At 47.3% G+C, this 24,004-nt stretch overlaps 1 protein-coding gene across 10 annotated transcripts in view; it reads right to left on the bottom strand.

Moving 5' to 3' along the window:
- The window catches only part of WDSUB1 (WD repeat, sterile alpha motif and U-box domain containing 1), a 67,848-nt gene that overhangs the window by 21,498 nt on the left and 22,346 nt on the right, over positions 1–24,004 (bottom strand). For 7 of the 10 annotated variants that reach the window (XM_030579284.1, XM_030579281.1, XM_030579283.1 and 4 more), the window contains 6 exons: positions 21,696–21,788; positions 20,411–20,504; positions 18,729–18,762; positions 16,605–16,645; positions 16,410–16,516; positions 15,638–15,817 (listed from right to left, as the gene is read on the bottom strand). In XM_030579284.1, the coding sequence (XP_030435144.1) occupies positions 15,638–15,817; positions 16,410–16,516; positions 16,605–16,645; positions 18,729–18,762; positions 20,411–20,504; positions 21,696–21,788 (549 nt within the window). Of the gene's footprint in view, positions 1–6,992; positions 7,587–8,656; positions 8,799–15,225; positions 15,530–15,637; positions 15,818–16,409; positions 16,517–16,604; positions 16,646–18,728; positions 18,763–20,410; positions 20,505–21,695; positions 21,789–24,004 lie in introns of those variants that run through there. The other 3 variants (XM_030579285.1, XM_030579288.1, XM_030579289.1) reach the window with 3 other exon arrangements.

Genomic DNA, 24,004 nt, shown 5'->3' with positions numbered 1-24,004 from the left:
GGGGATCAGAAAATATCGGGAGTAGAACCCCTTGCCTCTCTCGCCTAGAGGTACTTCCTCTATAGCTCCTGCTGCGCGGAGAGAACGAACCTCCTGCAGAAGGGTTTGCTCGTGAGAGGGGTCCCTGAAGAGGGACTGGGAAGGGGGGCGGGAAGGGGGTGAGGAAGCAAATTGCAGGTGGTATCCATGCTTCACTGTGCGTAGCACCCAACGGTCTGAAGTTACCCGGGACCACGCCGGGAGGAAGTGGGAGAGGCGGTTGGAGAAGGTAGGGGAAGGATCCTGTCTTGCGTCTGGTACGCCGTCCCCGGGCGCATCTTCAAAAGCCGGACTTGGAGCCCGGTGGTGCCTTGGAGGGCCCTTGGTTTTGGCCTCCCTGGGAGCTGGATTGGCATCTGCGGCCCCCCCGGCCATGCCGTCTACTGAAGTCCTGCCTCTGGCGGGGTGGGAACTATGGGCGTCGTGGTTGGGGCCTGAAGGGTCTGTGCTGGGTGGAGGGTGTATGCATCCCCAGCGAGCGTATGATGACTTGATTGTCCTTCAGGTTTTGCAATCTGGAGTCCGTTTTGTCCGAGAACAAACCTTTCCCGTCAAAGGGTAAATCCTGGACGGTATATTGGAGTTCTGGGGGTAGGGTGGAGGCCTGAAGCCAGGAAATGCGCCTCATGGTGATTCCTGAGGCCAAGGTTCTGGCCGCTGAGTCAGCCGCGTCGAGGGAAGCCTGTAGAGAGGTCCTGGCCACCTTTTTACCCTCCTCCAGGAACGCATTAAAATCCGGGCGTGAGTCCTGGGGTAGAAGCTCGGAGAACTTACCCACCTCCGCCCAGATATTATAGTTATAACGGCCCAGTAGGGCCTGTTGGTTGGCCACACGGAGTTGCAAGGCCCCAGCTGAATACACCTTGCGACCCATGAGGTCCATTCGCCTAGCTTCCTTGGCTTTGGGGGCCGGAGCCTGTTGGCCCTGCTGTTCCCTGTCGTTGACAGACTGGACAACTAGGGAGGAAGGAGGGGGGTGGACATATAGGTACTCGTACCCCCGAGAGGGTACCATGTACTTCCTTTCCACTCCCTTAGCTGTCGGCGGGATGGAGGCTGGGGACTGCCACAGGTTATCGGCGGTGGACTGGATAGTTTTTATGAATGGGAGGGCTACTCGGGTAGGTGCATCCGCAGAGAGGATGCTCACTACCGGGTCCTCAACCTCTGGGACTTCCTCCACAGGTAGGTTGATATTAAGGGCCACTCTACGGAGGAGGTCCTGGTGGGCCCTGAGGTCTATTGGCGGGAGTCCTGATGCCGAAGACCCAGCCACGGCCTTATCTGGCGAGGAGGAGGAGGAGGATACTCCGGGGATGAGGGCATCCTGTGCGGTCTCCTGTTCCTGGACTGGTTCCTGCTCGAGTCGGCCCAGGGAATCCGGTGGCGGCTGTTTATCCGACTCAACCACGAGGGGGCGGGAGACCGTGGCCTCTGGTACCCGATGTTCTGAGGCGGTAGAACGGGTCTGGGGCACGGGGCCACCCTGGGTCTGATAAGCCCAGGGTGTCCAAAAACCCCACTGTTGGACACCCACGTCCTGTGGGCGGGGGTCCTGAAACACTCCCAGCGGTACTTCGGGATCCTGGTCCCATTCGTAGTAGCTACCCGCCTGGGAGGATGCCGACGTGCCTCTAGATGGCCAAGGTGGAGCGGCGAAAGTTGGCGCTGAGGTACCGACAGACCTTACACCTCTGGGTTGTGGTGACCGGTGCCGGTATTGGTGACGATGTCGGGAGCGAGACCGGGACCTGCGACCAGCTCGGTGCCGGGAGGTCGACCGAGATCTCGAGTCCCTCTGTCTTGATCTGCTCCTGGAGATGCGGCACCCACCGCGGTGCCGCGAGCTAGAGCGGTACCACGAGTACCAGGTTGACGCTTGAGACGTCGACCGGTGCCTGGAGCCCGACCGGTGCTGGGAGCATGAGCGGTGCTGAGGTGATCGGTGCCGGGAGTCTGACCGGTGCCGAGACCGAGATCGGCGTCGAGAGTATGAGCGACGCCTCGATGTAGAGCGTCCGCGGGACCGCGATCTGGAGCAGTGCCGGTCTGCTACGCTGACCGAAGCTCGTCTGGTCAGGGTCGGTTTGCCCATTGAGTGTAGTACCCGCACCGGTGGTAAGGGCAGTGGTGCATCGGTGATCTCAATCAGGTCCCTCGCTGCGGCAAACGTTTCCGGGGTAGATGGTGAAGCAGGCTCTACCGCGATGGGCACCGGGGAGCCGTCAGGTGCCGGACTCGATGGCCCTCGTGGGGTCGGAGTCAACGGTACCGGCTTAGACAGTGCCGCGGCAGGTATTGGTGCCGGGCGGTCCGTCTTTGGCGCAGGCTCTGGCTGCGAGGCAGCTGTTGTCGGGATGGTTTGCGCCTTCGCTGTCTTCGACCTCGGGGAGAGGGAGCGGCTCAAAGCCGGTTTCGGCGTCGGCGGAGGCCGGTGCCGTGAGTCCTTGTTGGCAGCGCTCGATTCCATGGCGGTGCCCTTGCTTACCGGCTGACTTGTGCTCGGTGCCGAGGGTGGAGGTGTCAGGGCTGCTTCCATAAGGAGCTGTCTTAATCTAATGTCTCGCTCCTTCTTGGTTCTCGGCTTGAAAGACTTGCAGATTGAGCACTTAGCCGATAAGTGCGACTCCCCGAGGCACTTCAAGCAAGAGTCATGGGGGTCTCCAACTGGCATTGGCTTGTGACAAGCCGAGCACTGCTTGAAACCCAATGAGCCGGGCATGAGCCCTGGCTCTCGGTGCGGGGGGGGGGTCCCCGATCCCCTCCAACTACGACTAATAACTACACTACTAACACTAACTAATTGACTAATAATTTACAACGATTAACTACTATATACAACGAGGCGAAAAGAGTTGCTAGGGAGTGTGGAGGTCAGCGAAGCTGCGCTCCACAGTTCCAACGACCGACACGGGCGGTAAGAAGGAACTGAAGGGTGGCTGGGTCGGCTGGGATATACATTGGGCGCCATAGCGGCGCCACTCCAGGGGGCGCCCAGCCGACCCCTCTGGGTTGCTAGGGTAAAAGTTTCTCCGATGAACGTGCACGCGGCGCGCACACACCTAACTGGAATGGATATGAGCAATCACTCGAAGAAGAAATCTTGTTACTTCACACTTGACTTAGCTTGATAAAGTTGAGGAATTAGATTGCGATTTTACCTTTTATTTCCTTTTATAACCAATTCTATACCACTTAAAAATATTTTTTCTGTGTTAATATTCTTATTTTAATGTTTTCTCTAAGCCAGCGTGTTTTTGACTTAAGTTTGGGAATCTAGTCTGGTTATAAAGACTGGTGCATATTCATATCCTTTGACGGAATAACGAATTAATGAGCTTACTCTGATCAACGAGGCCTTGAGCAGCGTAAGACGCACATTTCTGGGGTGCCGGGCAAGGCTGGGGCTGAGGAATATGCAGGTAGCGCCTAATATGTAATTCAAGAGTGGCCATAGCGCTCTGTTAGTTGTCTGGGTGAGCCTTGCATGTTAGAGGCAGCGGTGAGTGGGCCAGGTGGCAGCTCACACTGCAAAGCGGGGCATAGGACACACCAGACTGGAGAGTTAAGGGGGCACAATGATTCAACAGTCCAAACTGTACCCTGGGGCATTTCACAATCAGTATATGTATGTAAGAACTTGCAGGGCTACAATTGGAGACCATAGGGGTTCTGGGCTGTGACGCCTCCGTGTTGCCATTAGAGGTAGGTGTACATAGGAGTACCCTGCAAAGCAAGGCCACTCCCAGCTCATTGACTCGCCCATACCAATATATAAATTAGGAAGCCATGAGGGGGAGCTGTCTGAGCAACAACAAGGCTACCTACCTGCTTATTTCTGCGACAGATGCTGTTTGCGACAGACCCTAGACTTTGGCCTCTGACCCTGATCAGTCCTTGACTTCGCTATTGGATTGTTGTCTGTCACCTGGCACTCAACCCTGACTTCCTGGTATCCTGACCTGGCTCAACTCTGACCTGCTAGTCCCCAATCCTGACTTCCCGGCTTTCTGACCTTGCTTGCCCTGCTATTGCCCCCAGTTACAACTCAGCAGCTGACCAGGCACGCCAGACATCCACAGCCCAGGACTGATACTATGGTTCTTCCTCTGGGCAGACTTCTGCAATATAGTTCCCAACTTTATTGGCATAAATCTGTAGGACTGTATACCATGTATCCTTCTGATTAACAGCTGTAAAAAGTACTTGTACCAAGGAAGCTTCTTCTAATCGCTACTAACAAACTTTAAAAACTAATGTAACATCTATGGCTAAGGGAAAAAATCTAGCAAAAAGCACATTTTTATTTACATTTCTTTCAAATACAGTATTTTTCACCCCAAAAAAATCACAACTAAATCCAGGGTTGCTGGCCTCTACATGTCTCAAACACCTCTACATGAATCACACACAGATTCCCTAGACTGACAGGAAAACAACAAAAAAACAGTTCACTGCTTATATTAGCCAGAATCACTGACTACAGTGTGTACATGTCAAGGCTGAATCACCACTCTGTCTCTGAGTACAAAATCCCTGCAAGGATTTTAAAAATTAATACTGGCCAATCCAGGCTTGTATTAAACTCCCAAGGTTACAGCTTTTCTCTGACCTTGGCTTGGTAAATGCTGCCACCACGCAAATGCAAAATACCCCCTTGGACTCAGGAAGGAGCATTTGGGAATTCCTCCCTATGAGGTACCCTCAAGCCCTTTCATCCCCACTCTGTGGAAGAGCTGAAGAAGAAAACAAAAGGTACGTCTACAGTACGAAATTAATTCGAACTTATTCTATTTGAATTTTCAGAAGCGATTTTATACATTCAGTGTTGTGGCCCCCCCCACTAAAGCTCATGAATTCAGTGGAGTGCATCCACAGTACCGAGGCTGGCCTCAAATGTCAGAGTGGTGCACTGTAGGAAGCTGTCCCACAGTTCCTGCAGTCCCCGCCGCCCACTGGAATTGTGGGTTAAGCTCCCAGTGCATCATGGGGCAAAAACATTCTCGCAGGTGTTTCTGGGTGTGTGCTGTCACTTGCTCCTCCCTCCATGAAAGCTACGGCACACACCATACTGCCAGCAGACAGTGCAATCACTGGTTTCCTGGTACTATGAATCCATCTCGCATGTCCTCTCGTCTTTCTATCTACTCTTTTACCTAACCATTTCCCGCCTTTTTTTGGCTACTGTGAATCGAGCAGCACAGCTTCCACCGCAAACTCTGCTCTCTCGTTCTTGCATCGCTAGCTAATTTTTCCATGTTGTCTGTCCTGGGCTCGCATGCAAGCTACGGAAGGCAACAATTCCCCGCTGTTATTCGGTCATCGTGACCTCAGCCGCACAGCTTCCGCTGCTTTTTCTATGTTGTAGGTCTTGGGCTCCCATGGAAGCTACAGATGGCAACAATTCCCCGATTTCAGCCATCGTGACCTGAGCCGCACAGTTTCTGCCGCAAACTCTGCTCACGCTTCTGCCGCAAACTCTGCTCTCCCTGCTCTTGCAGCTCTAGCGAGCGTCCTGACTCTGAGAAAGCTACAGAAGGCAACCATTTACCACCTTTTATCGGCCATCTTGAACCGAACAGGCCTCCTACGTTTCACGCCCTTTTTCCAGGATTACTTGTGCAGATGCCATAGCGTGGCAATCATAAAGCCTGCTCAGGTTTCCGCTGCAGTTTTGACCATTGTAAATACCTCACACATTATGCTGCAGTACATGCAATACCTGCAAAACTGGGCGAGGAAGCGACGACTGTGCAATTACTATACTGATGAAGACATGGACACAGATGTTCCTAGAAGCACGGCATGTGGCGACTGGGAGATCATGGTGGCATTGGACCAGGGTCATGCCGTGGAACGCCGATTCTGGGCCTGGGAAACAGGCACAGACTGGTGGGACCACATAGCGTTGCAGGTCTGGGATGAGTCCCAGTGGCTGCGAAACTTTTGTATGCACAGGGCCACTTTCATGGAACTTTGTGACTTGCTGTCCCCGCCCTGAAATGCAAAGACACCAAAATGAGAGCAGCCCTCACAGTTGAGAAGCGAGTGGCCATAGCACTGTGGAAGCTTGCAATGCTCGACAGCTACCGATCAGTTTGGAGTGGGCAAATCTACTGTGGGGACTGCTGTGCCGCAAGTAGCAAATGCAATCATTGACCTATCAAGGGTAGTGACTTTGGGAAATGTGCAGACCATTGTGGATGGCTTTAATGCGCTGGGTTTCCCTAACTGTGGCGGGGCGATAGACGAAACACATCCCTATCTTGGCCCCAGCACACACACCACAAGGGGTACTTTTCCATGGTGCTGCAAGCACTGGTGGATCACAAGGGACGTTTCACCGACATTAACGTGGGATGGCCGGGAACGGTGCATGACGGTCGCATCTTCAGGAACTCTGGTCTGTTTGAACAGCTGCAGGAAGGGACTTATTTCCCAGACTAGAAAATTACTGTTGGGGACTTTGAAATGCCTATAGTTATCCTTGGGGACCCAGCCTACCCCTTAATGCCATGGCTCATGAAGCCGTACACAGGCACCCTGGACAATAGTAAGGAACAGTTCAACTATAGGCTGAGCAAGAGCAGAATGGTAGTAGAATGTGCTTTTGAACGTTTGAAAGCGTGCTGGCGCAGTTTACTGACTCGGTTAGATCTCAGCACAATCAATATTCCAATTGTAATTACTGCTTGTTGTGTGCTCCACAATATCTGTGAGAGTAAGGGGGAGACATTTATGGTGGGGTGGGAGGTTGAGGCAACTCGCCTGGCAGCCAATTTTGCACAGCCAGACAACATGGCCATTAGAACAGCGCAGCAGGGCATGCTGCACATCAAAGCAGCTCTGAAAGCCAGTTTCATGACTGGCCAAGGTACGGTATGACAGTTGTGTTTGTTTCTCTTGAAGTTACCTGCCCTCTCTATATACATGAAAGGCAATAAAGTCAAAAATTGTTTAAATACATGTTCTTTATTATTTGTTGCACAAACATTGAGAGAAATCTGAAGGTAGACCGAGGGGGAGGGGTACTGGGTTAGGGAGGTGGAGGAGGAGGGAAGGACAAGTCCAGAAACCAAATCAAAAGTTCGCATATGCCAACTTTCTGCTGCTTGGGCGATCCTCTGAGCTTAAGTGTGTTGGTACCTGTAGCCTCTCCCCGCCTGTTCTTGGGCATTTGGGTGAGGAGGCTGTGAAACTTGGGGAGGCGGGAGGGGGGTTACACAGGGGCTGCAGAGGCAGACTGTGGTCTTGCTGTCTTTCCCGCATTAGATCCACCATACAGTAAAGCATGTCAGTTTGCTCCCCCATGAGCTTGAACATAGTGTCCTGCCTGCTCTCATCGCGCGCATCCCTCCTCTCTTCATGTTCCTGTAATCCTTTATGGGACTCCACAATTGTTTGCCTCCATGCATTCAGCTGGGCCTTATCAGTGCTGGAGGACTGTATGAGCTCAGCAAACATGTCCCAAGTTCATTTTTTCCACCTTCTAATCTGGACCAGGCTCTGGGATGGAGTAGATAGGGGCCGCTTTGAAACATTTGCACCTGCGGGAAGAGAAAAAGGGAGGGTAGTATTTTAAAAAATACATTTCGGAGAACAAAGGGGACACTTTGGTGTGAGGAAGCCATCACACACAGCCAGGGAATACAATTCAGCTTGCAGGGAGCCTAGGGGCATGTAGGGTTCTGCTTCTTCTACATTCATTTCAATACTTTCAAACCGCTGGGCCCCCTTTCCCATAGCAAGCAATACCTGGTGGGTTTGCCACATAAAAGGAGGGCCTGTGGATGCTCTCGGACAATTGCTTTACACAATACACACCCCACCCCCCGCACCCACTGCGTGGCTCCGATGAGGCTCTGAACAGGGACAAGCCCTTTAAACTAAATGGGACCAGCCCAGCACAGCTGGGTTCCCCCCCACCCCGCCCTCCACCTATGGCTCCGATCAGGCTTTCACTCACCAGAAGTACCTTCTCCAGGGTCGTGGTCCAGAAGCCCTCCTTGGGGAGGCTATTGGCTCCAGCATTAAGAATAGTTCCTGGCTAGGAGGGAAAACAGATTCCCCACTTGCCACTTTTGCACTGTACTCCTCCTCCTCTTCATCCTCGCTCTGTGCAACTCCCCCATGGCAGGTGTCCACGGACAGTGGTGGGGTAGTGGTGGCGTCACCCCCCATAATTGCATGCAGCTCACGGCAGAAGCGGAATGTATGGGGCTGTGACCCAGAGCGCCCACTCGCCTCCCTGGCTTTTTGGTATGCTTGCCTGAGCTTCATGATTTTTGTATGACAGTGCTGTGTGTCCCTGGAGTAGTCTCTTTCCATCCATGGCCCTGGAGACTTTAGTGTATGTATTTGCGCTCCTTTTTTTGGAATGTAGTTCTGCCATAGCAGACTCGTCTCCCCAACATGTGATGAGATCCAGTACCTCCTGTTCGGACCATGCTGGAGCTCGTCTGCGGATCCGGGACTGTGTGATCTCCTGTGATAGTGGACTGTGCTGATGGTCACCTATGCTGATGGTGACCAAACGGGAAATGAAATTCAAAAGTTCCCGCGGCTTTTCCTGCCCACCTGGCTAGTGCATTGGAGTTGAGAGTGTTGTCCAGAGCGGTCACAAGGGAGTATTCTGGGATAGCTCCCAGAGGTCAATAATATCAAATTGCATCCACAATACCTTTAACCTGGGATTGAGATCTCGATTTAAGCACGACTCCACTTGCGGAGCTGGAGTACAGAAATTAGATTAAAGAGCTCTTTAAATTGAAAAAAAACAGTTTGGTCACATGGGCGGAATAGTTTTTTGGTTTTTTTTTTTTAATTAATTTGGCTAATTCTGAAATAACAGAATAGTGTAGACCAGGTCAAAGGAAATTAGTTGTTGCTACCAGCTAATAAAACAACATGCACAAACCTCTTAGGACACCAAAAATTCAATCCTGTTCTTAAAAAAGGTAAAATATATTAAAAACAAAAAGAAACAATTACAAAAATTAAGCATCAAGATATTTCTCTTGAGATTCAGCTTAAAGGTGACAAGCAAAACAAAAGCATCTGGGGTTAGCCCAGAGGAGATCCACACGCCAAAATAAAGAAATAAACCTAATCACGTTTATTTAAACATGCCCTGTTCAATGATTTCTTCTAGGTATGGAAGATTATTTTTTATACCTGGTTCAAGTCTTACACAGCATTCCTGCATATAGCATTGCTGCTTTGTAAGGCCTTCTCTGGAGAACAACAGACAAAGAGAAAGTTTCTTTCCTAATTTAAAAAAGTTCTAGCCTTCCCACTGGCTCTTTTGGTTAGGTGCCCATTTTTAATTTTTTTTTTTTTTTAAATGTGGGAGACTTTTTAACCCTTTGCAGAGTAGAGAACAGCTACCACAAGGGATTTTACAGCTAACTGGCCGGCTGGGTGTCCATCAAAGGGAGCTACCCACCACCGCCTTCATTTATCACAACATGTATGTGTGTAAGGAAACTGAAATTACTTTCTTCCACCTCATAGATATCAGAGCTGAAAATTATGGAACAGGAAACTTAGTCCATTACCTGAAAATGCATGATTGTTGTACATTTCTTGTCTTTAGGGATGGGAAAACTTCAAAAAAAACAAGTATTTTGGATGAACAGAGTATCAATAGTATTTGGCCATGTACTATATTTAACAGGAAAAAAAAATAAAGTGGCAGAAAAGATGGTTACTCACCTTTGTAACTGTTGTTCTTCGAGATGTGTTGCTCATATCCATTCCAGTTAGGTGTACGCGCCGCGCGTGCACATTCGTCGGAAAACTTTTACCCTAGCAACTCAGTGGGCCGGCAGGTCGCCCCCTAGAGTGGCGCCACCATGGCGCTCCATATATACTCCTGCCGGCCCACCCGCTCCTCAGTTCCTTCTTGCCGGCTACTCCGACAGTGGGGAAGGAGGGCGGGTGTGGAATGGATATGAGCAACACATCTCGAAGAACAACAGTTACAAAGGTGAGTAACCGTCTTTTCTTCTTCGAGTGATTGCTCATATCCATTCCAGTTAGGTGAATCCCAAGCCTGGGGGGTCGGAGTGAAATGTGGCAGAATAAAACTGCTGAGCCAGAGGCTACAGCCTCTCTTGACTGCTGAACCAGGGCATACTGCGAAGCAAAGGTATGGACCGAGGACCAATGGAGCTTCGCGACAGATCTCGTGGGTAGAAACACGAGCCAGCAAGGCGGCAGATGAAGCCTGAGCCCTGGTAGAATGCACGTTGATGAGGCTTGGGGAAATATGAGCCAAATCATAACAAGTGGGGATGTCCGCCATCACCCCAGATGAGATCCTCTGAGAGGAGAACAAGCAAGCCCTCCCTTTGGCCCGCTACCGGGATAGAGCTGGGGCACCTTAGGAAATGGTTCTGTCAGCACAATATAATGCGAGCACTCCACAGATGTCCAAGGAGTGCAACGGTTGTGCCCATTGCGTTGAACTGTGGGTAACATGAAAAGCCAAAACCACCTTAGGGAGGAAAGCCGGGTGCGGTCATAACTGCACCTTGTCATTGTGAAACCTAGTGTACGGCGGAACCCCCGTAAGAGCTCTGATCTCAGAGACCCGTCTGGCCAAGACTAGGTTGAGGTCCCAGGTCGGGGCTGGGCGGCGCACCCGAGGGTGCAATCGCTCCAAGCCCTTGAGGGACCTCGAACCCATAGAGCGCGAGAACACTGAACGTCCATCTCAGCCTGCTGGAAGGTAGAGATGGCTGCTGAGTGTATCCTCAGCGCTGATACCGCCAGGTCCTGCCGCTGAAGGCCAGAGGCAGGCCAAATAGAGGGGATCGAGACCTCAGCAGGAGCAAGATCGAGCGAATTGCAGCTGTAAAAGAAACGCTTCCACCTGGCCCGGTACGTCGACCAGGTGGAAGGCTGCCTGTCACCCCGACTCAGGAACGCGGCAGCCACCGTGAGGTGAAGAGGCTGCAGGTCCGAGTGACGAAGCCTGTCGTTGCCCTGAGTGATGAGGTCTGGGCTGACAGGCCGAGTAACGTGGTATGTCAGTGCTGCCTGGACCATTCTGGAGTGATCATGATGATGCACGCTCTGCCCCTGCGGAGTTTGAGCAGGACCTAATGAACCAGTGGGAACAGTGGGAAGGCATAATGCAGTTGGCCTTTCCATGGCATCAGGAATGCGTCCAAGATCGATTCCGAGGAGAGATCTTGGAAGGAGCAGAACACCTGGCATTTCCTGCTCTCGCGGTGAGCGAACAGGTCTGTGTGAGGAAACATCTCCACTTCCGGAAAGCGGGACGCCTCACATGGGGCAGAGTGATCACTCGTAAGGCAGGAAAGACCTGCTGAGGCAAAGAGTTAGGACGTTCCAAACGCCTGGGAGAAAGGACGTCGCCAGCTCCATCGAGTGGGCCATGCAAAAGACCCGGAAATGGATGGCCTCCTGACAAAAAAGGGGGGGGAGGACTATGTCCCCCCTGAATACTTATGAAGCACCTGGTCGTTGTGTTGGCTGTAAACACCGAGATACAACGGCCTCGCAGCTGCCGCTGGAACCCCTGGCATGCCAGGCGGACTACTCTCATTTTTTGGGGCATTGATGAGGAATGCCAGCTCCCTTGAAGACCAAAGGCCTTAAGCTCAGAGGTGACCATGAGCACTCGAGCAGAGAGATGAGGCGTCCGCCGTCAGGGGCAGTGAGCCGGACTTGGAGAGGACGGAGGCGGAGCTTGGCGTGTTTGGTTACAAACTTGCGGGCAACCATGGACCCAGGAGACTGAGACAAGAACAAGCTGAGGTCGTTGGGAAAGCCTTCAGACCTCAGATGATTGTTGCCATCGCCTAAAATCTCAGTTGCGATAAGCAGGCTCCGGCTAGGTAGGAGACCAGGATAGCCCCTAGGGAGCCCAACCTCTGCGTGGGGACCAGAGTGGATTGCTCTATAATAAACAGCAGGCCTTGACCTGTGAATAAGACCGTGGCGATGCCCACGCGCTGAGTGGTTTGTGTCTCAGAGTCTCCGCGGATAAGCGAATCGTCCAGATACGGAAAAACGCATATCCGACATCAGCGACGGTAGGCGGCGACTATGGCCGTAAACCGGGAGTATTGACTGTCGGCTATAGAGCGGAGGCATATCGGTACCTGGAACGAGATCCAGACCCGCAACCAGAACGGTGTCGGGAGGTCGACCGAGATCTCGAGGCTCGGAGAAGGACTACAGGAGTCAAGGTACCTGCCCCGGTGCCAGAGGTCGGAACGGTGCCGATAGCGGGTCGGCGAACGGGATACCGACCGGTGCAGCGAGTGTGACCAGTACCGAGGAAAACAGCACCGGGACTGCCAGTGGTGTCCGGCGTGCCGACAGGACTTGGAGTGTCTGCGGGACCGTGATCATGAACGGTGCCGCTCTGCTGTGCTGACAGGGGACAGTCCCCTGAAGAGACTGTATTACCCGTACCGGCGGTGCCCGGGTCAGGCAGCACTGACTCTGTCATGGCACTGAGAGCCCTCGCCGTTGGTAACATCTCCGGCGTGAAGGGAACAGCAGGCTCAACCACAGTGCGTACTGGGGAGCTGTCAGGCACCGGATTCGACGGCCCTCGTGGGACCGGGATCCACGGTACCGAGGTCATCAGAGCTTCGGTAGGTGTCGGTGCCGGGCGATCCGAGTTAGATAAGCTGTCTGGCTGCGGTGCCGTCAGCACTGAAGCAGCGGGAGTAATACGCTCAACCACGGCGCGTGCCGGGGAGCCATCGGGCACCGGATTCGATAGCCCTTGTGGGACTGGAATCGACGGTGCCGATGTTGTCGGTGCCTCAGAGGCGTCGGTGCCGGGCAATCTGACTTAGACTAGCCCTCTGGCTGCGGTGCCGTTGGCATGGAAGCAGCCGGAGCAGGAGCTCAACCACGGCGCGTGCCGGGGAGCCGTCAGGCACCGGATTCTACGGCCCTTGCGGGACCGGGATCGACGGTGCCGACGTCATCGGTGCCGCAGCAGGTGTCGGTGCCGGGCGATCCGACTTAGACTAGCCCTCTGGCTGCGGTGCCGTTGGCACGGAAGCAGCCGGAGCATTAGCTCGACCACGGCGCGTGCCGGGGAGCCGTCAGGCACCGGATTCTACGGCCCTTGCGGGACCGGGGATCGACGGTGCCGACGTCATCGGTGCCGCAGCAGGTGTCGGTGCCGGGCGATCCGACGTAGACGAGCTCTCTGGCTGCGGTGCCGTTGGCACGGAAGCAGCAGGAGCAGTAGCTCAACCACGGCGCGTGCCGGGGAGCCGTCAGGCACCGGATTCTACGGCCCTTGTGGGACCGGGATCGACGGTGCCGACGTCATCGGTGCCGCAGCAGGTGCCGGTGCCGGGCGATCCGACTTAGACGAGCCCTCTGGCTGCGGTGCCGCTGGCACGGAAGCAGCAGGAGCAATACGCTCAACCACGGCGCGTGCCGGGGAGCCGTCAGGCACCGGATTCTACGGCCCTTGTGGGACCGGGATCGACGGTGTCGACGTCATCGGTGCCGTAGCAGGTGTCGGCGCCGGGCGATCTGACGTAGACGAGCTCTCTGGCTGCGGTGCCGCTGGCACGGAAGCAGCAGGAGCAGTAGCTCAACCACGGCGCGCGCCGGGGAGCCGTCAGGCACCGGATTCTACGGCCCTCGTGGGACCGGGATCGACGGTGCCGACGTCGTCGGTGCCGGGCGAACCATCTTAGACGAGCTCTCTAGCTGTGGTGCAGTTGGCACAGAAGCAGCAGGAGCAGTAAGCTCTACCACGGCGCGAGCCGGGGAGCTGCCAGGCACCGGATTCAGTGGTCCTGGGGGACTGGAATCGACGGTGCCGAAGTCATCGGTGCCTCTGCAGGTGTCGGTGCCGGGTAACGCAACTTAGGCGAGCTCTCTGGCTGCGATGCAGGTGGCACGGAAGCAGCGGGAGCAGGGGGCTCAACCACGGCGCGTGCCGGGGAGCCGCCAGGCACCAGCAGGAATCGTAGGCTCTCTCGACCTCGGAAGAAGGGAGCGGTGCCGAGTTGACATCGGTGCCGGCGACGGTCGGTGCCGAAAGGCCTTGGTAGTACCGGCGGGGTCTGGTGCCGAGGAGACGCTTCTGCCCGCCGCTTGAACATCGCTCGGCGCCCAAGGTGGAGGGGTAAGTGAAAGTCCCGCACCTTTTTGTTCTCGGCTTAAAAGCCTTGCAAATGGGGCACTTATCTGTCAAGTGTGATTCCCTGAGGCACTTCAAACAGGAGTCATGTAGATCTCTCTTCGGCCGCGGCTTCTGGCAGGCCGGGCCCCTTTTAAAACCCGGTGAGCCATGCATGGCTCCGGCACTGGGCTCATGGAAGGGGCTACTTCCTGAACCCCGCTAACTAAACTAACCATGTTAGCAAAGAAAACACGTATAACCATACAAATATATATATAAAAGGGTTATAACTGCATAATTATATACGAGAAAACGAGTAGCTAGGGAAGTGGAGGTCAGCTAAGCCGCGCTCCACTGTTCCAACGACCGACACGGGCGGTAAGAAGGAACTGAGGAGCGGGTGGGCCGGCAGGAGTATATATGGAGCGCCATGGTGGCGCCACTCTAGGGGGCGACCTGCCGACCTACTGAGTTGCTAGGGTAAAAGTTTTCCGACGAATGTGCACGCGCGGCGCGTACACCTAACTGGAATGGATATGAGCAATCACTCGAAGAAGAATAACTGTAAACTTAAAGGAGAGTGTAGTAAGAGGAGGGCCTGAGATATAAACCTTGGTATCAGAGGCCCGGTATGAGGCCTAAGGCCTGAACTAAAGTAATGGTCAAGACTTTGCTAACATAAAGCAAAGTTGAGCTGTGAGCCAGAGGCAGGCCCTGCTCACAGAAGCTGGCAAGGAAAGGGCTGATGCTGCAAAAAGAGACATACCTAAAAGGTACTAGACACCAGATATCAGAACATTTGCATACTTGTACATTCCACATGGATAACAAGGAACAGGCTGTCCCATCCCAATGACAGGGCCAAAAGGGTAATATGATGGATAGAGTTGTTTTGTTTGAACCAACATGTACAAGGTGAGAGGCGGCGCCTTGCTATGTAGTAGGGTTGCACCTTGCTACGTAGAAGTGTTGCACCTCAATGTCAGGAGTGATGTGTAACTTGTTTGTACCTGTCTATAAGAATGCATCCCCGTGGCGGTTTCTTTGTCTGGCCTAGAGGGCAGTGGAAAGTCCCGCCACTAACTGAGCTGGTCCATTGTCAGGGAGCACATAAGTACTAGCTGGCAGCAACTTGGACTTCTATGCCTGGGAGCTGGAGACTGTGCTTCTCTTCGACAGTAAACCTGGCCCGGGTGCCTTCGTACCTTACTAGAGTCTGTGGTCATTGGGGGTTCTCTCGGGGTCTGCTGGGTCAGCTATCTTCACAGAGCTGGGGCAGCACACAGAAGGAACACACACAAGCAGCCGATTGATATCAACGTTGACTAGAACAGAGCACCACACCAGGAGCGTCTGACGACAGAGAGAGTATACCTACATGGAATTTCTGACCTTCTTCCACCCTAAAAGTTCCTAAATTCCTATCAAAGGTTACAATTTTACTTGCCTTTACATTCTTACCAATTTTTAAGTCGTTAGACAGACTGTGTTTTGTAAGACTCAGCAACTCTTTGCCATCAATGTTATTCATCTTGAAAATCCCAACAAGGTCTTTTAAACCTTGTGCACAAAGCCAAACTGAGACCTCTTCCTCTGACCAGTTCTCAATAGACATCTTAGGTTCATCTTCCAGGCCACTTCCTTGGGAAACAAGTAGAGAAGGGAAATTTCAGATAAGAAATAAGAAAAAACAGAACTGCTTTTGTGCACTGAAAGTTGCTCTTGGTATACTTTTGTAACATAGCTTTTATGAGCTAGAATGTTTATTTCCTGACTTATTTTTGTCTATACTAATTAGCAAATAATTTTTTGTTCCTATTGACAACTATGCTTGCAATTAACTTGTATTTTCTGTTTCTCGTATTATTTGTGTACAAGTATCATTGGCAAAGTCTGTGCTGCTCTGGGAATATTATTTGTCAGTTAAGTGCTGCCCAGAGAGTAAGAAAAAGGGATGCAAGAGAACACACTCCTTTTGTTTAGGTGTAAAATTTCGTTAAAGGTGGTACATTTAAAAGATTTTTTTTCCTTCTTTCTTTTCCAACATACGGGACATTTCCCAATAGTAAATAACAATTTTAAGGAAGGTCAAATGTTGGGCCTATATTATTTAATATTACACAATGAGCACATACTAGGGTAAAGCAGTCTGTATAGCCTCTCTCAATAGGTTTACAACTATATTATACTGGAAGTACAAAAAGAGTGGGTTAAAAAAAATGCATGCACTTACCTGCAAAATGTTGCTTTGGATCAAACTGCCAGATATTCACAGTTTTATCCATTGAACCTGTTGCAAGTAATGGAATATCTGGTGCAAAGGCACAAGTTGTAACATATCTAGAAACAAAAGCAATTTAATAATTGAAATTTAAAATCACACATTAAATACTTCCTTGGTTAATATAGGATTATGCTGATTTCACACCTGGTATGCTGAGTTAAAGTGTGCAGGATGCTCCCAGTTTTCTGCCAACAAAAAGTATTGCATTTGTTAGGCCAAACAGAAATAATAATCACAGTTAATCATTATTATTTATATTGCAATTTTTAATTCAAAGCACTTTACAAAGGTCAGGAAGCATAATGATTTCAATTCTGAAGATGGTGTAACTGAGGCACAAAGAGGGTAAATAATGTGCCAAAAGTCACATAGCAAGTCAGCATCAGACCTGACAATAAAACTCAAATCTCCTGACTTGCAGCCCCATGTTCAGTCCAACAGACCACACAGCTGTCCCTCAATGTACCTGGCTGACAGAAATATAATATATTCAACTGACAGTTCCAAAATTCCATATGGCTGATTACTCATCTGGATAAAAAAAAATTTCTTCCAAAATACTAGAATTAAGAACGTATCAGAGTGAACTGGTAACTGAATCTCAAATAGAATTCAGGTGCGATCTTTAAATAAAAACACAGGACCCTGTAACATCACAAGGATTACGCAAGTGTTGTTTGCATATGTGGCCACTAGATGCTGCCGTTCACAAAAACAAATCTTAACAATTCCAATCCTTTAAATAATGTTTAAGAATTTCTCTTTAGTGTAGCACATGATTCCTTTGACAGACATTGTCAGAATTAAAAAAACAACAAGTTATTCTAACTGACCTGTCAACTTTTCTGTTTTTCCTCATATACCTCTGAACTGTCCCTCATAAGGGATATGCCCCTTATGTTAGACTGAAATTTATCTCCATCTGATCCAGACCTATTGTTCTTTCACTGTTATTACTATAAAGTACATCAGAATTATTTCCCATAATGTTTAAACAAGAACCAAAGGTTACAAAAAATGTTCTGTCAAATAATTTTTCCCCTGTCATGTTCAGTATTAAACTTCATGCATTACTATTTTTTGTATCCCTCATTTTGTTATTGTCTCATATTTGGATGCAGAAGATTGAGGGGCTGTTTTTCCATATGCTTCTTTACTATGTTTCCATAAACTCAGAAGATTCTGAGAACATGAAAGCAGCAAAATAGTCTCATGGTTGTGCCACTGGTATTGACCTTTATTCAGATCTCACAATTTAGCTGAGAATTATCTCCCAATTAACATTATAGGACTAAACAGAACAGTGGAACAAATAATTTATTTCTTGAAGTAGTCAGCAATCATGCTTTTTAAAAAATATATATATAAAGTGTAACTTAAAGAAAGCAATGAATGTTTTTAAACCTCACTACAAATCAATATTGACACTGATGAAGAAAAAGAAAATACAATCCATCCCAGCCTGGTTACCACAATTTATCCAATGAGGCCATGGTCAGTTGGGACATCTCCTTGCAGAGGTCTCATGAAGCAAATGCCAAGAGCTCTTCTCTTCGCTAAACCAAGTATGGCTCAATTTTATACAGGCTATATGACTGGTTGGACACACCCTCTGACTCTGATTTGCTGGGAGACTGGAGATGCCTTCCTCATCACCTTTAGGCTGCTGTCACAGTAAGCATAGAGTCCAAAAAGTATTTCAGCAGCAGTCAGTGCCCAGAGAAGGCCTGTCATGATCCAGCCCCAGAGGCACAGTGATTTTTCAACCATCACATAGGAAGTCTGTCTAAGAACCTGAACTCAACATCTCCCAGTTCTGTGACCTCTACTCCGATACAACGCTGTCCTCGGGAGCCTAAACATCTTACCGCGTTATAGGTGAAACCGTGTTATATTGAACTTGCTTTGATCCACTGGAATGCGCAGCCCCACTCCCCTGGAGCACTGCTTCACTGCATTATATCCACACTCGTGTTATATTGGGTCACATTATATCGGGGTAGAGGTGCACATACGTATACAGCAGCATGATTCTGTTGTACAGTACCAAGATAAGAAAAGAATTAAGTGTAGAAAAAGGTGGTGAGAGAGTGTCTCTGTACTTTGATATGGACGAACTCCTTCCTTACTCCTACTCCAAAAAAATACACACTAAAGATTTCAGGTCATATTTGCTACTCTTCTATCTTGAGAAGATAACATTTCAGGTGAAAGGATACAAACTAAAAAAATATTCAGTAAAACAATCTTGAATTACGCAATACTTACAGTGTCATGTATCATGATGGATTTGTCCACAGATCTTTTAAAAAAAAGACATTAAATTAAATGATGGCATGGAAAGAGATGAGAAAACAAACTGTTATAATTAAAAACTATGGGACAAATCTTGTTTGTTTAGACTTTCCTTGTGGAACAAAAATTTTGACATAGCAATCCTCTTCACTGAAATCTAGAGGTAGGGCCTGAACATCTATACAGCAGCCTGAAGTATAGCCTAGCAGGAAGAGTAGTGGCTGAAGCCCACAGCTCCTCTAATTCCAATAGGTTTTTGAGGCAGTGCATCTGTGTAGTACATAAATCCACTGGCCATGTTATCACCACACCAGCGGCTCATTCACATTTGTCTCCTCAATGCTCCAGTACAGGGAATAGCTGCAACAGTGGGCTCAACCATGTGTGGACACTGTGAAAACTGACTGAGTGGGCGCTCCTATGCAGGAGTACTGGAACAATTTTTGTAGTGGGGGTGCTGAGAGCCACTGAACCAAACTGTGATGGATATACGATGTATATAATGGAAACAGCCTCAAGTCAGGAGGTGCAGAAGCACTCCCAGCATCCTTAGTTCCAGCACCTATGCTCCTATCCTCCAAGTATTTCTGCTTCAATTTGGACCTTGAATATCTGCAAAGCAGACTAGAGGTAGTGGCTCAATACAGAATGTAAAATACTTCATAGTTAAAATATCATTATTTTTAATAAGATAATCCAAATACAAAGAGTTACATGTTTATTTTTAGCAACTACAGTTCTTCCTGAAATATGTATGGAGTACAGACTGGATGCCAACCTCAAGAGATCAAAAATCACGAATCAGACCCTCAAACGTCATGCAACTGGCCCAAAACCTGGCCCAAAAAAATTACAAGATTTTTTTTTTAAATCATATCAATTCCTATGTTTTAGTCTGTCTTCTGACTTTCCCCTCTATTCCACTGTCAATGTGTGTGTGATAATTTCAGGTTGAAAAATCAGTCTTTAAGGCATACAAAAATGTCTGCCTGAAATATTTATAAGCACATCTATTTGCAATTTTAAAAAATGTATTTTTGCATGGAACACTAGCATTTGTACATACAAACTGTGGATTTGTACATGTATCTACAAGTTTTATACATATATAAAAAATTAGAGTTTTTGTGATGTGCCCATAAATATTAGGGATACATTTTTGGAAAAGTACATAAATCTGGCACCAGAAATAAACACTTTGCATGTGTCCCCCCTCCACCCCAAAGAGAGAGTGAATTCCTTTGGGAAGTTAAATGTTACACATCTTATTCCAACAGATTCTAGAACAATATTAAAATACATACATCCCTTTCAAACTGTGTGTGCATGTGTAGGTATATAAATTTTACAAAGTCAATATTTTAAAACAGTGATTTTTTTTTAAATTTCTAGGCCACTGTTTATATTATCTTCATGTAAAAATGTAGATAAGTGTCCAGAAAAGCTTTTCATACACCAAAGCTGAAACTGAGTTCTCCCCACTCCAACACTCTCATCCTATTCCTTAGTAATTTTTCAAGTAACTGAGAATTAACTTCAGTGCTCAAAAACAAAACCAACTCTATTTCCACGTCAGAAGGGGGAGATAAATGTTTACCTAAGCACAGCCATCTTCTGTAAAATTTAAACAACTAAAATAAAGTGAAACTGCTTACCCTGAGACTAGCATCTGCCCATCATAGGAAAATGCACAAGCCAGGACTGGGGCAGAGTGTCCATTCAATGTGCATTCATATTTTAATTCACAACCTATAAATACAATTAGCAAAAAGCAGAACATGATTTTTCTAAACTTGTTAACCAATCAATGTTTTGATTTATTACTTTCAAAGGACTGAAAATTTGGGAGCTTGATATAGTGTAATCAAGTGAGGCCAGATGTCAACAGCATAAAAGACAGCAGTGATTAGTGGGGCACAGGGACACCCTCCGACCACACCCTCTGTTCTTTGGCCAGGGCCCTTGTGCCATAGTGTGCAAGAAGAGTTGACACAGAAGCAAGTATTATGGCTCTACTCTGCTTAAAATTCCTGGATAAACTGGCTTTGTGGCTGTTTTGTGCCACCAAAGCAGGCTCATGGATCTGGCCTCATACCATAATGCATGCACAGAAGGGGGTAATTAGGATTGCATCGGCAACCTTAACTTTAGTATTTCCTCACTTCTGCTGCTTCACTTTGAAATCTTAACATTCTTTTAAAATAGGTTTTTGTATGGAATATATAATTATATTCCTATACAGTTAAATACCTACACATATATACAGTCCACATATGTACAGAACACACAAAGAAAAGAAGAGGAAGGTCTTTTTCCCCCCTTTATTGAAAATGGTTTTGAAGCTTTCAGTCCCACTTCTACTGGACTAGTACCTAAATCACAAAGCCACTCCCCATAGCAGAAATATTTGTTGCAGTTTTAGCAGATGTCACAGATTTAATGGACAAATGAGTCACTCCTAGTTATGGTCAACTTTAGCTCAGGACTGGGGTAATTTTAATACCATCACCATCTGCACTGTACTTCTTTGGGAGGGATAAAGAGAGGACTCTGGTCTCCAGGCATGTCAACCGAGCACCTTTCAACATTTCTACACTCAAACAAATTATTGATAGCTTCCAACAAATAAAAAATACTCTTGTATAATAAAATGTGCAACATAATAATGTAAAAACTATTCTGTGGATTTGTAACATACTGTAACTGATTACTGTACGCCAGTTAAAAACTTTAATAAAGAAGTTAAGCAAAGCTTGATCCTGCACAGTGCTGAGCCCTCTGATTCCACTCTAGCAAAGCACTTAAGCAGCTTCACTTTAAAAGCATGTGATTAGTCTAACTTTGCATCTATAACCTTGATAGATATTAGCTTATTAGCACTAAATTGTAACTAAATAGTTATTAATTTTGAGTAAAAAAGAAAAGTATTGCTATACATACCTAAGAGATCAGCAAGTGAAATAAGCCAAAGCTTGATCTGGTTATCCTGACCACAAGATGCCATTCGGAAGTATCTAGATCCTTGTTCTCCACCTAATAAAATGAAAACATTTTAAAGGGGATCAGAAGCACTGAAAAGAATGTGACAGACCAGTACGCTAGGTTACAATTCTAACATTTCAATTTGAAAATTAGCTTCCACATTCCTAATACCTTTTTAAAGTGTTGATAAAATACTTACACAAATTAGTGGTATGATTTTGCAATCCAGTTACATTGTATAGCAGATATCACATTCAAATGTTGTTTCATGAATAGTATAGGTGGAAGAAATCTAAAACTGAGCAGTTGTGACACTAAAAATGAGATAGCAGTCAAAGCTAAAGACTTACCACCAGCCATACAAGACAGTATAACTTCTCCCCTCTCCACCTCCCATGCTGAGTGGAGCTACAGTGCAGGAAAGCATCTGGTCAATTATTTAAAATTTTTTTTAAAAAGTCTGTTTCGTAGTGTTATGACAACAAAAAAAGAGTGGCTTCGATGTGTATTTGGCCTGATTTATTTACAAAGTATTTAACAGCCCTACAGAAAAAATATATATATTATTTCATTTAGAGTAGACCCAAATTTGTAATTCATACACTAAAAACAATTTCAGTTCCAATTTTGCAGCAAAGACTTAAGTGTAGAATGCTGTTTGCTAGATTCCTTTTCTAAGACTTAGTAGCTTTTACAATATATGCTACATATATACTAACAAATTATATTGTTATAAGATAAATACTATGAGGTATAATCATAATTAAATCTAAAATACACTCATCAAATAAATGACTAAAGCACCTTTGGTAATGCATTTTCTAGAATGGTCAGGCTAAACTCTCTCATACAGAGAGATTAGGGCACTGGACCAGATGGCCATTTGAGGTCCCTTTCAGTTCTACACTTCTATGATAATCTAAGTAAAATATCTACTAAGAAGGATACCATATAACAAGGGGACCATGAAGAACATGGTCCTTAAGGATAGAAATTTTGATTTTCAAATTAAACGTACAGAGAATACAAAGAAGTAAAAACATTAAACAAATTTTGCATTTTTTCTAGTGTGCTTATTCACAAAATTCAGTAATTCACAACGGGCCTACCAGTTATTAGTACAAATTAGCAGGGTTCTGCTGTATTTGAAAAAGGTGATTTATATAGAAGTTAGAGGTCCAGAAACAGATTCTACTGTCAATTTACTGTGATGATATAATTTTGTGACAAACCTGGCAATACAAAACTGTGGAGTTGTTTTTTGTTTTGCAAAAGATACTTTGTACATTCACAGTTGCCAGTCTTGTTTTCTTTAGTTCTTGTTTTTCCTTCTTCCTACTACTCAAATTATTGACTACTTGAAGGTGGGTTGATCAAAATGGATAATAAAGGTTGTTTCTTTCTTGTGTCGGATGAAGCGAGAGCGCCTTTAAACGTGGTTGTATGCATGTTCTCTCCAGGTCAGCAGTTCTCAAACTTTAAAACCTCATGTACACTATGTAAAATTCAAGAGTACTTCACATATTTTCGTAGCTGTAATCAGTTTAGTTATGTGTTCATATTCTGATAAATAAACCCATGAACCTGACAGCAAAACCAGTACCAGTTTCAGAAAAGCTGTTCTAGTCATTACAGATAAGAGACAATTAAAACTGCACATGAAAGAAGTTTGCCTGTTTAAAATACAATCCCAATCATTGCATTCCACTGCTGAGTAGTGTGTGAGGCAGTTGTAACAGTATGATAAAATTGCTCCTAAATACTAAGAAGTGATCAGCACTAACTGAGGGCTAGGTAGCAAATTTATTTTAAATATTGTATCTAACTGCTATTCTGTACATTAAAAAAATAATGGGCCAAATTCATCACTAGTGTTTGAATACGTAACTTCAACAATGTAAGTGGGAGCTATATCTGAGGATGGAACTCTGCCTTTAACTAGTTAATTTGTTTACTGAAGGACCTGAATGCAGTCCAGTGTGGATGGTTGAGAAATCTAAAAAAAGGTCATGCTCCTTTACTGACTGTGAAAATACATGTCTCCTTGGCAACTATTTTCTTGGTTTGTGTTATTTTAATCATCTAAAACTTTGTGCCTCAGTTAAGATTATGTCTCGCTTTTTCATTAATTTTAATCTTGCATAAATCTTTCACACATAATTTGTCATAAATCTTGACATTTCAAAACCAATCTGTATGCAATGGGTTTTGGGAGTAAAAACCTACATTTGAAAATCCAAAAATTCAAGAGAAGGAAATTTGAAGCA

Source organism: Gopherus evgoodei, chromosome 11, assembly GCF_007399415.2.
Source record: "Gopherus evgoodei ecotype Sinaloan lineage chromosome 11, rGopEvg1_v1.p, whole genome shotgun sequence".
Classification (NCBI taxonomy): Eukaryota; Metazoa; Chordata; order Testudines; family Testudinidae; genus Gopherus; species Gopherus evgoodei.
This window is presented reverse-complemented; position numbering and strand designations above follow the sequence as displayed.